Below are 17,440 nucleotides of genomic sequence, written 5' to 3'. Positions count from 1 at the left end.
CTGATAAGATCATTATGTAGACAATTTTTTCACCTTAGAGTATTGTTTACTCTCTCTCTCATGTCCTAAGGTGATCTCCCACCAGCAACTAACCATATATCATTAAATGCATATAGAGAGAGAGAGATCAGATATACCAAATTCTGATAAACTTAATATTAATGATAGATGACATTTATTTTATGTTAGCTGCATTCTTGATAGGTTGTCAATTGCTCCCTTAATATAATGATGTCTTTTGCCAACTTGTAAAGCAAACTATAATTGCATCAATACTGCCAAGAAGCTTTCTACAATGGCGGAAAGGGTTGGTGTGTAGTGGCATAAATGTGTTAACAAAAACTCTTTCTTTCAAATTTGACAACTATTGACATGTCAAAATACTAATATTAGTTATGAACATGATATTTCCAAAATAAACCACATGAAAATAAAGAGACGCCTTGTATAAACATAAAAGAAAATATCTATTTTTTGCCTTAAGACAAGAATTTTAAAATTTAAATAAAAAATTAAATGCAAATAATTGAATTTATTTAACAGTCTAGATACAATAAAACTTATGTCTTTGTATGTAGTAAATATAAAGTATATTAAATAACTTAATAAGGTAAATAAAATAGCTCTAATTGATATCTCCTGGTATTTCTTAAGATAGATGTATTTAAGATATCTGTATTAGAAGTCTACGAACTACCAAAGCATTACAGTACCAATAATGTGTAAAAACTACAATTGCTTTGAGTGATTGTTAACAATGTCCAAATGTGACATTTTTAGGAACTCGACTACAATTTAAAATTGTTTTTGGGCACTTCGGTCTCTACTGGACCTCTCATTGGGGAATTTCTTGAAAGCATTCAAAATTCATCTAAAGAAGAGTATAACAGAATTCCATAAAGTTACAGGAAAAGCATAACTAGCTCAAATCCCACTTGGTGTTTCCTTGCTTGATATTTCCATGCACGTGATGTCCACCACTTTAGACTAATTTTGTTTTTTTCTTAGTATTAGATTATCAATAAATATGGTTCTCTATCCTATTGACTTGACCTGCTTCCCTACTTTTTTTTACTAGGCAATTCTTACCTTTCCTTTGTTTCCTTTTGAAATTGGAAAGCTGTCCTATTAGATAATGCCTACCACCTACCTCATCATAAGCAAGCAATGGTTGTGTTGATGTAAGAGAGATGTGAAAGTTTACCAGTAGAAGAAAAATCAATGAAAAAATTCCTAACCCACATGACACTTGTTTTCCAAAACTGATGTCCTTATTAGTGTTTTTGTTGATGTCATTATCAGCATGCCTTGTCAATGTCACTGCTTGTGTTTTTTCATTACCGTTAGAAATGTTTTTCAACTTGACCTTCATGAGAGTATAGCCGTGCTTGTGTCATCATTAGATATGCAACCTGGTTAGTCTTCCTTTTTTGTGGAGAAGCTCCTGTTATGGAAATAGTTCATTTAGAGACAGGATAAAGTGCTTGTTACGGAAAAAGCCCAGCTAGTGCAGAGGTAATCCTTAAGTATAGGCATGCCTTCTAAACCACCCTAATGGGGGAACAATATGGCTATTGCAGACCTTCTAAATAGACTTTTATCCAATGTCTGCACTTTTACTCTCTGTTACAGTCTGTTAATTTCCATTAACCCACACCTGAACCAGTTCCTACACTATAATCCAATGGACAAGGATTTTCTTTACTGCAACCTTTCCCTAAAACATTTCATTACCCATGTAAGCCTCGTTGTTTCTCCCAATAAATTCTAAAAAACAAACTTTGCAAAGTCCATTTTAATGAACAAATAATATACTGTCCCAATTCCCTTCTCTTCTTAGCTCAGACTAGGCCTCGATTGAGCGGGTTTAGACTCTGTTCTTGAGGCGCATCATCAGATGTCACAGGTTTACTCCTCACAGTGTCATTTTTGCTGAGTTTGGTGCTCATCCTTTCAGACTCGCAGCCATTTTTTATTTGATTTGGTTCTTTCATTGTCTTCGTGGGTTTGCTGATACTACTAGGGACCAAAACCGCTACTCCTATTTAGCTTATTGCTCTTCTGTTTCTATTGCAGATGCTAAGTCTTGTTTACACGTGCGTTGTTGGTATGCACAGGTTTCTTCTTTGCTGAGTTTGATTGGGACTGACATTGATCATCTTCCTCCTTTTCAGTTCTCATTGGATGCCCCTGCTTATCTTCTCCCTTCTCAATAGGAGTTAAATGAGCATGTTCTTCTTGATATCTATAGACGTTACATTACTACTACCTAGGTTAACCCTCCTGGCGGGTTATGTCTACTTATGTCTTTTTATGCGGAGCACTTTTTGGAGATTTCTGATGGTATTATTGCCTGTCCTAGCTATCTTTCACAGCGGTGGTCTCATGCCCCGTGGATCTCATTAAGTTCTTTAAGAGTTGGTTCTCACCGTCTTTGGTCTCAGATTAATCATCATATTGATAGTGGGGAGCAGATCTATATGCTCTGTACTTTAGGGGAGGTGGAGAATGAGGCTCATTTCCTCTTCTGATGTCCTATTTGCTATGAGATTAGAGGAAGATTCTTTAGTCTGTTCAGGGAGTGCTTCTCTCTCCATGACTTTTTCAGCTACTATGATCAGAGATGTCTTGCACTTTATCTTCGTGAGGCCACCATTGTCTGTGATAGCACGATCCAGACACTGCTTCCTCACCACCGCTCATCTACTCAGCTCATTACTACCTTTTTTACACTACTATCCCCTTTGCGTGGTGTGGAAAGGCCTTCCAACTCTATTCGGTCTAACGGGCTTTCCAAATGTGTCAAATCCCGTTCAGACTATTTGCACCAATGACACTCATCTGTGAGAGGCCAGAGACAGTGTAGGGCTTCTACTCTTCGACATATGTATCATTCGGTGACAGGTTTCTTCTCGCCCAAGAAAGACTCCTAGCGCTTTCCCTGTCTCTATTGTTTGTTTCTATTTCTTAGCTGTATTAATTTTTGTTCGGACACCTTTGTGTGCTCCTGCCGTTGTTAGCCTCACTGTTGTAATCCTTTCAGTCCCATAGACCTCTTTTTGGTCTTTTGTTGGACATTAATATCATCATCTTATCTTATCTTCGCCAAGATTTGTACATTTCTCATAATGCTTCATAGACATTTTGTCAAACATTGCTACGCCTATGGAAATTCTTTTTACTAGGAAGGTTTTGTTGGAAAGTCCAGAACTTATTCTCATCACTGAAACTCATTCAACATTCATTGTTATAATGGAAACATTGCATCAAACAGTTTTCCATACATGCCATATGTCTAGAAATTGAGGAGTTTGAATATTTTAATTTGCTGGTTTTAGAAACAAAGTACAGAATGTCTTATTTTGTTTTCCTGACCTATTTGGAATAAACGTGTCAACCTTCAGTATGTAGTTTTAAGCAGGTTACTCGACTCTCAGGGCACAAGATCATTTCAAACCCCAACATCACACCATATGGCTTGTTATCGACTCCCAAAGCCAGCACCAGCAATAGGACATGCTGACTAAATGATTTAACTACTCTAATTCTGCTTCAGCCATGAACAATGGTGACCAACCAAAACACTGTCAAGTGCCACAAATCAGCCCCATAGTTGCAACACCTGGTAGTTAATGTTAGCAACCTGAAAAAAAAAAGTCTCATGTCCCAATTCAGGAGAATGCTCTCACGCCCAGCCAGAAAACAATAATATAAATGTTTTTCCCTTTAGTGTCACATTCTCATTTTGATATTCTCTTATGGATAGTGCTGAAAGTGCAAAACTTTGTATACACCTTTCAACTGTAATTTGGAGAGAATTAATAATTTATAATTTGCCTACAAACCTCCAATAAATTATTTAATCTTCAACCATTCAGCATCTATATGAAACCTGTGCAATTCCACCTCCAAATCAGCCAGTGTAGATGTCCCACCACTGAAACAAATTCCCTTAGGGTTTTCATCATAGGTTTGCTCTCATTGAAAGCTTCAAGCTGCTACAAAGAAAATAGAATCAAGCATATGCAAATGAACTTCCAGTTCACCTTTTGTATTTTCCCTGTCGAACATTTCAGAATTTACTGTTCTTAAATTCCGAGCATCGAATAAATTGATAAAGCACCTTTATAAAATGAATTTACAACATTTGTCCTTCTAAATCACACAAGTCACCATTTCAAATTAATTAAAATAAATTCGTCCAGAAAAGTTCTTTATTGGACAGCATTATCTAGTTAGTAATTAATTAAATTATCTCTAACAGAATCCTAAATAAGCATATTGGAAGTAAAAGGGCTAGAAGGGGTACTTTCGTCTACTTCACAGAAGGGAGCAATATAGAACTTGTATAACTCTGTTGAATTTATTCTTAAAGAAGTGGATTCAAGTTTGATATGGTTTTCCCGATCATTTTTTCTTCTATATTTTGCAATTATTTTCCACTAAATTTGAAGCAATATTCAGTGACCACTCCAATCTTAAGATTTGCTTGTAGGGACTTATTAACATTTTTTAAAATCATTGTCAGACTTCCAGTAATATTTACTTTTTTTAAAGTTGTTCTGAAATATATTTTCTAGAGTCAATAATTTAAATACTGATTTATTTCTTATATACGATACTGTCTAGGTGTTTTTAGCCTCTACATTTAATGTTATCAGAAGTGCAGACCTTATGTTTATGTGAAATTGATGTGTTAAGTTGGAATATGCATTTAACTTCCAAAATATGGAAAACATTTGATAATAATATATCTTGCTAATAGTATAGGATGTGCATCAGTATGTACATTGTTTTTATTTCTCAACAGGGAAACAGTAGAGGCAGACAGAGCCTGATACGATATTTGTTTCATTGACATTTCCAATACTATTCTTGAAATGTCAAATACTCCTGTATTGACTTGGTTCTATTGATAAACAAACAGCATCAACTGTTTGTCAAGTTTCAGGTCATTTATGCAATTGTGATCAAAGCATGGAAATTTGAAGCTAATTTGGATGGCTTGAGTTTTTGTTGTATTGTCCATTGGTATTTTATGTGTGCCAAGTTAACCATTATTTCCAGTTTGGTAAGTCTTGAAGAGTTCAAGTTGTGTGACTACAGTTTTTCTTTGTAAACAATGTTCATGTCAGACAGAGCATCTATCTTGAATCTTGATTGATTGATCACTTCTTTAGTTGTTGCCATGTTAGATTTTCTTTTGCAACCTTTGGTTCAAAAGTCAAGCCTGTAATATAGCATCTAATAATGCCCCTCTCTAGATTTTAATTGATGGAGCTAAAGAAAAAATCTAGGATGTCCAGTTTGCATATATTGGCTGCCGGACCAGCCAAAGTTCAAACTAGTGCCTGATCCTTGTAAAGTTTGACTGCTGGTCCAGGAACAGTTTGATTTTCGGCTAACCAATTTGACCCAATCCATTTGCAATTCACACCTAGGTGGAGCAGTCACAAACTGGTCAATCTGATATCAAACTTAGACATTTTTTCAGCTTAGGGGTAGGGGGATATTTACAAATATAACATTTAAGTTTACTTATACTTTTAAGTTAAATTTGTATAAATACTGTCTCGATTTTTGAGATAGATTTCAGCTTCATAGGAGTTAAAATGCAGATTCTAAATTTTGGGAGTTCTCAAAATATTCCAGACTTAGCCACATTCAAGATTCAGCTTTACTATCTCCCACAACCTGTCGTGGATTTTCGAGGTCAAATTAAAGCTAGAACAAGGATTTTCTAATGATCCTAACTCATTTCCTCGCCAATCACTTGATTTCAATTCTATTTTCCTGACAGCCTTAGCTCAACCATTTACTCACACCCAAGAGACATTACTTTCCAGCAAGGAAAAATTGCCCAAACTCACTCTCGAGCTTGGAGACTTAAGAATTGCTACCGCCTAAGACCACCTAAGAGGCTAAGGCTACTCAAACATGTTGCCAAGACAAAAATCTTTAAAAGCGAAGTGAAGAAGATGATGAAGAAGAAGAATATCAGTAAATTTTGAATTCATTAGTTGAACTTCAAACAATGATACTTGAACTTGATATTATGATTTAATTTTACTGTTTTGAAGATCTGGTGTTGAACTTGAAGTATATGATGCTATGATGGTATGATCATGATTCATGATGCTATCATTACAAGTTTATGGTGTTTTTGTCGTTTAAATGTTTTTAGGATACTAAGTGACATTCTAATCATGATTCTAGGCTTCATAAATATGTATATATATAATAGTTACATGTTTTTGTACTAACAAACCCAAACGAACCCAAACCTCTTTTCAAAATTTTGCTGTATCAGCAAACCGGTCCTTTGTACCTGAACTTGGAACAGAACTTGAACTGGTAACTTAGGAAAAAAAAGGTTCCTTCATTGGCCCAAAACATGTCAAACTCATTACTGATAAATTGGTGCTTGTGTTGAATTTTTTTCTTCATTTCTTACACTTCCAACCATGCACTGATCCAGAGACATTGGATAACATGCAGAGATTTGGTACATCATCAGGAATCTGCAGCTGTGGATCTAATGAAGGAACGTGGGCGCTTAAGAATATATGGTTGGCTGTTCAGCAGGGAGAGGTATGAAGCTAGAACATTTGGGTTGTTTTTAACGATATGACTATTTTCAACATGGTATTTTTGAAGTGATGATTTAGCTCACTGCACTTTTAGATTATTGTGCTGGTTGGTGGAGAAAAGGCTGGAAAGAGTACACTGCTGAATTGCCTTGGAAGACAATGTTCAATTACATATGGTGATGCTATAGTCTGTGGTAATAGTGTACGTTATAATTACTGGGCACAACAAAACGCCATTGGCTTTTGCCCTCAGCATGCGGTCAGTATTTAACCTGCATATTCTGTTTACTTTTGGTCTGTGTATGCTAAGACTTTACCTTTGAAATGAGGATACTGAAAAATGCTACCAATTGTTTGGTGGATTCAATTGACTTACCAGGAGAACATTCAAAGTAGTTTCTTGCTTTTTAAGTAAGATGAAAAGAACAATTATTCAGAACTCAAAAGTGGCATCTGAAACTATTTTCTGCTTGATGTAGTTGGTATACCCAGCATTGACACTACGAGAACACCTGAAACTATTTGCTTCATTGAAGGGCCTAGCAAATCACAACATACCAGTTGAAGCAATCCTCAATGCATTGAATTTAACAGGTGAACTAAATAATGATAAGCAATATTTATATTTCTAGGTTATCTAACCCCTGTAGTCTTTTAGGTTTGGACCAATCTTGAGCCCATTTTCTAGTCTTCACTTGCACTTTTCACTTTCTTTAGTTTCTTATGAAGTTTAGCATATCTTATTTGATAGCTTGGTACGTACTCTTAAAAATGTGTTTTCTTTTTCTCCACAAAACCAGAGGAAGCTGACAAACAGCTTGGACATTGTAAACCATCTATCCATAGTAAACTAGCCATTGCTACAGCAATGCTTGGAGATCCATATACTTTGCTACTGGATGAACCAACTTGTGGTAAGAGTTTGAAATTCAGATTTTTCTGAAGTTTTCTATGGAACTTGTAACATGCCCGTATGCAGGAAGTGTTAGTACATTTAGTACTCACAGTTTCTAGTATGCTGTCTTTCTGAAGTTGAGGGCTGTTTTGTTAAATTTCATCCTGAACTTGCGGATAATTCTTTTTTTTTAATTGTAAAATTTCTGCATAGGACTTGACACAGCCAGCAAGCGGAAGATATGGACATACATTGCAGCTCAATCTAGTTCCCATGCAACCCTAATTTGTACTCAATCATCTGAAGAGGCTGAAGCACTTGGGTAGGAATCCTGGATGCATTAAGCTTCTCCAATTAATGTTATGACAATGAATAATTAAATTTAAGTGTGTTCCAAATTTTTTTAAATTCAGGAAAAGAGTTGGTATAATTGTCAAGGGCCAGCTCAAATGCCTTGCTGCACCACAAGAGCTGAAACGACGATATGGATCTGCATATTCTCTGATAGTCATGGGTGAAACAGACAAGATGGAAGCTATCAATAATTTTGTTTCTACTTTATTCCCACTCTCAAAAAATGAGACAACCCATGAAGGCAATAGTTGCAGCCCTGTAATGGGACAAAGGAGGCAAAAAAGATTTCAAATCCAAATAAGAAACTTGTCTGAATTAGCCATGCTTTTACATGAATTGGAAATGAAGCGCCATACTCTTGGAATCCAAGAATATGTTGTAAGCCAACCAACACTTCAGCAAGTTTTCCGTAGAATTATTCATGCAAGTGAAGGTAGTGATCACACTTAAGCAAGCATCATTCCTTTTTCATTTGAAGGATGGGGAAATTTGTACCCAAAATCCTGTTATAGCTCACACGTTAGGTTTTAAAGAGTTGTAACTGATTAGCTTCATGGCATTTTCTTTCTTGATTTCTGAAGCAATACAAGCTCCCTTGACGACTTGTATCATTGACTGAAAAGTAACATGATATTATGAACTCTTCAAGTCAGTATATAATTGTGCAGTTGTTCAACTATGGTTGTTGATAACTAGATGCAATCATTTGGAGCGAGGCCACTTTATCAAGAGATCTCTTCTGCAGGGTGAAAAGCAGTGTGACTTTGATAATCTGGATAGTGCTAATCCTACAAATACTGCCTGATAGGGAGCCAAAAAGGAAGAATAATCCGGTGCAACTGGACAGCATCGGTTCTGTAAATTGGAAAAAATTCTTAACAAGATTTTGCATATTGATTCAGAAAACAAGTTTGTACAGCAGTACGGATCTTATTGCCTTCCGTTATTCTATTTGGGGCTGGATCATGATTCTCAGACCAATGAGTTCAAATGAACTTGTTTCGTTTTAATTCAACTTTAGACAAAACTATAATCATAAAATATCACTTTGCAACTTTGCAGAAAAAGCAGTTTCAGAATTATTTCATGTTTAATAGTTTATGTTTACTTATTTCCTGTTAAATTACTAATTATACTTTTACATGGATGACAAAAAATCAGCTGATTTAACATAAAATTTGAAATCATTTAACATTTTTCTGATGCTAATTGAGAGGGATTTATAATAACCATCACCCTTAGTTACCGGATTTGCCTGAAATGGGCTGGATTCAGATTCGGATTCGGATCTGATCCAGATCCTGATTCGGGTGTGGATTCCTGAGGATTCAGGCACGATCTGTGATCTTGTCTGTGGATCCGCGGCCTGCGCATCCAAGTAGATCCACAGGCAGGATCACAGATCCCAGGCAAATCCGAGTGACAGCATGAGTATCTCGTGCAAATCAGTGCATGGATCCCACACAAATGAGTAACAGCATGATTATACTTCCAGCCTATAAGTATAGATACCCTTCTGATGCAGGTTTTCTTCAAAATTCATTGATGATTGAATTCAAAAACTTTTATTCTTGACTCTTTTATGAGTGAATCATGTTACAAACTTCAAATCTAATGATTTATATTCTAAATTTTCATAATTTCATTTTGTATTTCAATAATGCAATGTGAATGTGTTGATTTTCTTTATAATCATGAAAATAGATCAATGATCAAGTATACTAGATTCATAGATCCATACTATAAAATGATTGAGTTTTAGAATTATGTATATTTCTCTCATTTTATTTTATTTTATTATTCTTTAATTTTTACTTTTAATATATTTTGTCTATTTGTGTGTGTTGTTGTCGGTAAAATTTATAATGTAGCCCACGGGTAGAATAGTATCCGAACAGGCGCGTGATGCTTGAGTCACCCCTTCGGAAAGGTATATGTACACATCTGAGATGGACTTTGGAAGCATCATTGTAAGTCATAGATCATTGTAGTCATTGTAATCGGATTGTAATTTGCCAGTGCATACATGAATAAAGTACCTGTTCTGAATTGAATCGCGTTGTACATGTGTTGAACTTCTTACCCTATGCAGTAAACATTTGGCGCCGTTGCCAGACGAACCTGGAGCAAAGGAATGATATGAAGATTGATGCCGAATTTGCCAAACAAAGATCGGAATAAGGTGAAAGATAAGAATGAACTAAGTATAGCAAAAGAAATTTTAATTTTAACACAACAAGCAGAACACAGACAGAGACTTCAGCAAATTGCCGAGGGGCATCGAAGGGGTGAAGAGGCACAGACGGAGGGAGTGCACTCACCTAGTAAGTTGAGGAGTGCCGAGGAATTGCTGGAAGAAACTCGACAACGCTTGAATTTGGTGGAGGAAACAAGGGAAGAATTCCTCAACCTGTATACGCCGAGGGGAGAGTGTCCGAACGGAAGGGAAGCAACTCGCACGGCTCAAAGTGCCGAAGGAGCACGAGCGTGGAGGGATCTCTTCGTTCCTGATACACCGGACGAACGGATACAGGCGGAGAATAGAACATCACTTGAAGACTTGTCACCAGACAACGCGGTTGTTGGGAACAAAACTGTTGTCCAAAACAACGCAGGAGCACAGAATAGCGCGGGAGTCCAGAACAGCGCGGGAGTCCAAAACAGCACGGGAGCTCAGAACAGTGCGGGTACACAAGTACCTCAGAATCAAAGACAAGTAACAATGGCTGGGCCTAAAGAAAAGTTACCCAAGTTTCAAGGTGATGGTTCAGCAAACCCTATCAAACATTGTAAAATGTGTGAAACCATATGGACGGCAAATGGTGTGACGGATGAGGATGATTGGGTAAGACAATTTCCAGCGACCCTACGGGGTGTGGCGATAGATTGGTTTTCTAACAGTAGTCCTCAGAAACTTAATACATGGGAGAATGTTAAAAAAGAATTTATAGCAAAATTCAGATTACTCCGAGATGATAATGAAATAGTGGCAGAAATCTACAACACCAAACAAGGAAAGAATGAGACAGTCTGAACCTATGTCAGGCGACTAAAAGAATTGATCGGAAAGATGGAGAGTCAACCAACGGATGGGTTGAAAAAACGGTGGTTTGTGGAGGGGCTACGACCAGCTCTTAAAAAGAAAATGAAGATTGTACCACTAGCATCGTACACCGATGCGTATACTCGCGCTATGGATTTGGAAAGTGAACAGAAGACGAGTAAGAAGAAAAAGCATAAGTCCTTTGATTCAGATGATTCATCCTCGGAGAGTAGTAGTAGTGATGAGGAATCAAACAAGAAGGTGAAAGCACTACAGAAAGACATGCTACGGATGATGAAAGAATTCAAAAATTTGAAAAAGAATCCAGATACAATAAAAGGAGAACTGTGGTGTACAGATTGCAAGGAGGACGGACATACGAAGGGTTCATGCTCGAAGAAGCAGTTTTGTGACATCCGCCAGGTGGTGGGGCATTCCCTGAAAGAGTGCCTGTTTAACTTGAAAGGAAAAGGACACCAACAGGTGTTACTCATGCAGGAAGCGTCGAACAATAACGCAGGCAATGATGCAACTTCAGGTGGATATAGAAATAACAATAGACGCGGAAGGGGCGGAAGCAATAACAACAACAATGGAGGCCGAAGTAGAATACAATATGATGCAAGTGGAAGGCCGATGATACAGTGCCGGCCATGTAATCTTTGGGGTCACTTTGCAAGGGACTGTACTATGAAAGAGGCGCCCCAGCTACTGTGCAGATGGTGTGGTCCAAGGGACCATGAAGATTCGAAATGTCCTAAACAAAGTGTAAATTTATTAAATATTGAAACAAGTAACGAGAACGTGTTGGTGATCACACGAGAGCGAGCGAGGAAGGCAAAATATCCGAATGCGGAAGAAGAAAAGGAGAGGTTACAAAAAGCTCGAGCAGAGATAGAAAAGCAGATGATAGTAGAGAAGTCACAAATAAAAGACACTACTGTAACTCCGAAAAGAAACTTGGCAGAACAAAGTATGGTGAAACAGATAATGCAAATGGAGGTGCCAGTTAAATTAAATGATCTTATTACCATGCCACAGCTGCGTATGGCCATTATAAATATGACACCATTTCTGAGAGAAATGGAGGAAGCACAGGATGGCCAGGAGGAAACAAAGAATAGCAAGGAAACAACCTCGGCAGTAGCAACAAATCTGATGTTACTAGCACTGACAACAGGTAGACACCCAACAGTAGTGGAGATGGGCATTCTGGGTACGGTGTTAACAGATACAATAGTAGATGGAGGATCAGGAGTGAATGTGATGCCGGAAGATATCTGGAAAAAACTAGGACAACCAACACTATGGCCACCCACCTTTCAGTTACTTACAGCAGATCAACATGGGATAAAACCCTTGGGCACTCTGATGGCACAGCCGGTAACAATTGGGACACAACCATTTTTGTTGAATTTTGTAGTCATTCCATTAAAGAGAAGAGGGTATGACGCCATCCTAGGACGGGGGTGGTTGGTGCAAGCTAAGGTAAAGCATGATTGGAAAAGGAACACCCTGTCAATGGAGAAGGGAGGTAGGAGATTTATAATCGATTCACATACACAGATGGTAGGAGAAGAAGCTGCGTCATCGGACTCAGAAGACGATGACGAGAGTGATGATGAAGGGAAAAAGAGGATGGAACCAGATGATGAAGGGGTGCTAAGAATAGGAGGGTCAACTGATGACGACCTATATTCAGTAAACGGATTGCTACATTGGCAAATGGAAGATTATGAGGTCTTTCCGAGTTGCAATATTTTGAGTATCGAGGAAGGAAAAGAAGGCCATGAGTTTTAGGAGTACAGTGAACTGTAGGAGGGAGAAGCGCAGGTGGATGAAACACCTGCCCCTACGTTCAGTAAAGATAAACCAATAAAGTATGAAGAGCCGACAGTGAAAACAATGAACTTGGGTGATGAGGAAAATTCGAAGAACATTCGTATAGGAGATGATTGGAAACCCGTTATTGAAGGCAGCAGCTTGGACGTATAAAGACTTAAAAGAAGTATCACCAGAGCTATGTGTCCACCGGATACCATTAATCGAAGGTGCGGTACTTGTACAGAAGCAGTCGTATCGAAGGAATAAGAACTATGCAGCATGGGCCATGGAAGTTACACAAAACAGGTGGAAGGTATGGCATCAGAAGCATTTAAAATTAAACAATCTTCAACCCGGCCAGTTAGTACTGAAGTATAACAGACGGAATGGAATCAAACTTGGGAAGTTCAAAGTCAAATGGGTCGGACCATAAAAGATACGGGAAGTTGGATATAACGGGACAATTAAGTTATGGACACTCAATAGGAAGGAAGTAGCAGCCAATGCAGTAAATGGTTCAAAATTAAAAGTCTACCATGAAAGAAATAAGGCACCTCCGTGGACGAACAACTGAGAAAAGAACAACTGTAAATATTATATATATGTAAAAATTGTACATATGTAAGATAAGAGTTAAACATAAATTTTGAGTGCCATTGCGAAGTAATAAAGTAAAGAAGAATGTGTAACAAATGTTGTACGGGCCTTGAGGGATATATTGTGCAAGAGTTAAAAAGATTGTACGGCATCTTGGGAATGGAAATCAAGAAGATTGTATTGACACTAAGATATACGGACTTAAGGAGCAGATCAGGCAAAGAACATAACAAGAACAGGCTAAGACCTGTATGGCCAGAGGAAGTAGGACATCAAATATTATAGACCGTACGGCCAGCACAAGAAGATCGTACGACCAAGAATGTTAGTACCGTACGACCAGCACAAGAAGATCGTATGACCAAGGATGTTAGGTATTATAGACCGTACGGCCAATAGGGAATAAAAGTACGGCTGAACAAGTTGCCGTACGGGCAATGGATAGACAAGTGTACGGCTGGGAGAGAGCTTATTAAATAAGAGTTTTGATGACTGTACGGTCCCCAGATGACCGTATGGCCTCATTGAACGATCGTACGGCCTCAAACGAAGTTATGTTGGAAATATTAATAAAGCAAGCTTAAAATTTGACATGACCGTATGGCCACTAGATGACTGTATGGCATTGAGTTTTGTTGAACTGCACTAGAACATACCGTACCGTACAGAAGATAGACAATACGACTCCAAGTGAAAAAGACCATACCGTACGGTGGAATAGCGAAGGGTGCAAAGGAAGATCGTACGGGCATAAGGCAAGTCAAAATACAGAGAATCATTGATGTTTGTATGGCCCAAAACATAAGGGCTAGCGTAAGAAGACCATGCGGCTTGTTCGTACGGATTGAGGGCAAAGTGAAAAAGACCGTACGATCTCAAGACACTAAAATGCCATCGTACTGAGTGGTGACCAGAATAAAGCCACAAGAAAAAGAATAGCCAGAGATGAAGGGTATCAGAAAAGGAAGAGGAATTGCTATAGCCGATTCACAAAGTAAGTCTGCAGGAAAGAGGAAGTGGAAGAGCTATTAAATAAAAAATTAAAAAAAAATGATGACAGATTCAAGTTGTTCGGAATGAGTAGCAGATGATGCCAAAGGGAAAGGGAAGCATCAGTGGTTGCCAGAAAGAGTCTGGAATCGACAGAAAATGACAGGAATGCTGTGTTCCGTGCATTTCTATATGAGTTGCAAAGTGCTAATTTGGTCTTGGCGGCCTGTACTACGATAGGGGGAGCACCTGGGGCGCTGCCCCCTAGCCCCCTCGACCTCCAGTCGTTGTGGATATCAGTCATGGTAAGTGTGACCAGTTGATGAGACTTAGAGCTGCCGTTGTAGGCATGAGTGTTTGTGTGTCAAAGGAGGCACTTGGAGTAGGTGTTGGGCATGAGGTTGTCTTGGTGGATGCATAGAGAGCTCGGGAGGAGCTGATCATCCAGTTGAAGGCAGTATGGCGACACTTGGCTCAGCGTAACTAGGAGTTGGAAATAGACAAAGCAGCATGGTGGCTATAAAGGTTAGCTAAGGAGATAGTATTGAGTTAGCAGAGGCTACATATGCAACATGGGTTGGAGACCAATTTGGTGCAGGCATAGGATGAATGTGAAAGTGATGCGACAGAAACAGATCTATCTTGTTGTAGTTAATCAATTAATGTATTTTCTTGTTAATTTGTCTTAGATATTTTGTAATTGTCGTCCGGAGACGACCTTTCTTTTGGGGGGGGATGATGTTGTTGGTAAAATGTATAATGTAGCCGACGGGTAGAATAGTATCTGAACGAGCGCGTGACGCTTGAGTCACCCCTTCGGAAAGGTATATGTACACGTCCGAGATGGACTTTGGAAGCATCATTGTAAGTCATAGATCATTGTAGTCATTGTAATCGGATTGTAATCTGCCAGTGCATACATTTATAAAGTACCTGTTCTGAATTGAATCACGTTGTACATGTGTTGAACTTCTTACCCTATGCAATAAACATGTGTGTGTGTGTGTCACGAGTCCTAATTAGAAGAAAAAAATCGTGAATCCTAAATAAGTGAATTTGTCGCAATATATCCCATTGAAGTACGGTAAGAGCCAATAGAAATAGAACTAGTAAGAGGGCCTGCAGCAGCAGATCCAACTTTGGCAGGAACCTCAACATGAACAGCCTCTACCTATGCAAGGGGATTCACAACAACATCCAAATCAACCACTTCACAACCCATATAAACAGAATTAGCAACAATCGAAATAGGCACAAGAACATGAGCAACATGAACAACAGAGGAAGGCTCAACAATGGGGGAAGCCAGAGCAAGCTGCCTAGAAATAGTGTAGTGTTTAGAAGAAACCCCCTTCCACTGCGATGAAGCCTTTTAGTCCTAGGCCTTTGAAGACCGCAAAGAGCTGCCAAAAGCCAAGTACTATAGCATTTTCTACATCTAAAGAGAATTCCTTCATAATCCAAAGTCTGAATCAAGCTTCTCCCATTAGGAAGCCCAACTTCAAAATTTTGCAATTTCAAGTTAAGATTCTATTGGAGCCCCTACAGTAACAATAGAGTCTCCCCTATTGTTGAGAGGAGATAAAAATATCACCAACATTGCTTCAACTCACAATTTTGTAGGTTGTGGTCACAATGACTTACAATTTTTTAGCTAGCACTTACTACATGAGCCACCAAGAAAGCCATGTAGAATGCCCAATGCTACATTTCAGCCCTAAGCCACCACCACCACTTTGCTTTGGAGAAGGATTAGTATGCCTCATTATTTTCCAGAGCCTCAAAACAGAGCTGGGTATAATTACTTGTGTTTTACTAAGCTCGAAAACACCATCCAAGAGAGATGGTAGAGTGAACACATGCTAGCGACTTAAGGGTACCATTTTTATGTAAAACCAACAACATTTCTTAGAACAAGGCACAAATCTGTACTAACATATGTGAGGTCCTTGAGCCTATATTTGATAACATAATTTGTTTTGTTCATAAAACATACATGTCCAATTGAATTTGGATATTGAAAACACTTTTCAACTCTAGGCTCAGCCATAATTTCCTCATTCTTAAGAGCTTAGTCTTGATTGTACCTGACAAAATAATCACTAATAACACCCTCAAACTATGTAGCAATAAAAAAACCTTCAATTCATTTTTTCAGTTTTAGTTGCCTCTATGATAACCACATTCTCCAATCTATCATGAAATTTTACTAAAATTGTATATGTACAGCAAAATCCACCATTACTTCCAAACCCTTGGAACATAGAATGAACTTTATTAATTTCAAAGAATAGGAACCTTAGAAATGAAATATTGCATATGGACATCAGTCAAAGATTGTGCTAGGTAAAATTGGATCTTGGATGTCGCAAACAAAACATCTCTTAACCATGACATAATCAACACAACAAAATCCTTCACTAACCAACCAAAACTAGGCCAAAGTGAATACAGAATCAAACATGAATAGAACCACATAGACCAAGGAGAGAACAACAAGTAATACAAATACCTTGTTGATTTAAAAAGAAGGGAATCACGTAATTAAATAAGCAAGAAGATGTCATGATAAATCAGCCAAACTTCAATGACAATTATATAATTTTTGGCAAGTCAACTTGTTGAAAAATAAAACCTATTTTTTTCAAGGTTGCATGTTAAGATCACAAATAAATTAAGCCTGGGGTGTTTTTCTCAGCCTTGGTATTGCCCAAAAAATCAACCACTTAAATCTTTGTTCCTTGCAAGCAAGGAACAAAGTAAATTCTATAAACTTATTAAAGTAATAGTTGATAGCCTCCTCTAACACTACTTTGTGTAAAATCCTTCAAACTTTCCACTTCACACAAACTTCTTTTCAAGGTCCATAAATTACATTTTAGTTAGTCACCTCTACATAATATGCTTGCACACAAATTTGAAAGCCATATTAATCTAAGCAACAATTGTCATCCATTTTCTTTTAATGTTGATTTTGCACTCAAACAACCTCATAGAGAAATATTTTAAAGCATGGGAGTTAGACATGGATTTTAAAAAGTCAATAAACTAGGAGAAAACTCAGAACCCGAAAAGAGAAATGCATAGCCAGGATCTCAATCAATCACCTCTATCAGATCGGCATCAAATAGACTTCATTCTCATGTG

At 37.9% G+C, this 17,440-nt stretch overlaps 1 protein-coding gene across 2 annotated transcripts in view; it reads left to right on the top strand.

The window, feature by feature from the left end:
• LOC149543915 (uncharacterized) overlaps positions 1-8,906 on the top strand; it is a 354,620-nt gene extending 345,714 nt beyond the window's left edge. For both annotated transcript variants that reach the window (XM_089798562.1, XM_089798563.1), the window contains 6 exons: positions 6,499-6,591; positions 6,685-6,849; positions 7,070-7,184; positions 7,391-7,504; positions 7,699-7,807; positions 7,899-8,906. In XM_089798562.1, the coding sequence (XP_089654688.1) occupies positions 6,499-6,591; positions 6,685-6,849; positions 7,070-7,184; positions 7,391-7,504; positions 7,699-7,807; positions 7,899-8,289 (987 nt within the window). In that variant the 3' untranslated portion in view covers positions 8,290-8,906. The remainder of the gene's footprint in view (positions 1-6,498; positions 6,592-6,684; positions 6,850-7,069; positions 7,185-7,390; positions 7,505-7,698; positions 7,808-7,898) is intronic.
• The last annotated feature ends 8,534 nt before the right edge of the window (positions 8,907-17,440 follow it).

This window comes from Cupressus sempervirens, chromosome 8 (assembly GCF_028749045.1).
Source record: "Cupressus sempervirens isolate cs-2001-9-10 chromosome 8, ASM2874904v1, whole genome shotgun sequence".
Classification (NCBI taxonomy): domain Eukaryota; kingdom Viridiplantae; phylum Streptophyta; class Pinopsida; order Cupressales; family Cupressaceae; genus Cupressus; species Cupressus sempervirens.
The sequence above is the reverse complement of the archived record's forward strand: the minus strand, read 5'-3'. Positions and strand labels throughout refer to the sequence as shown.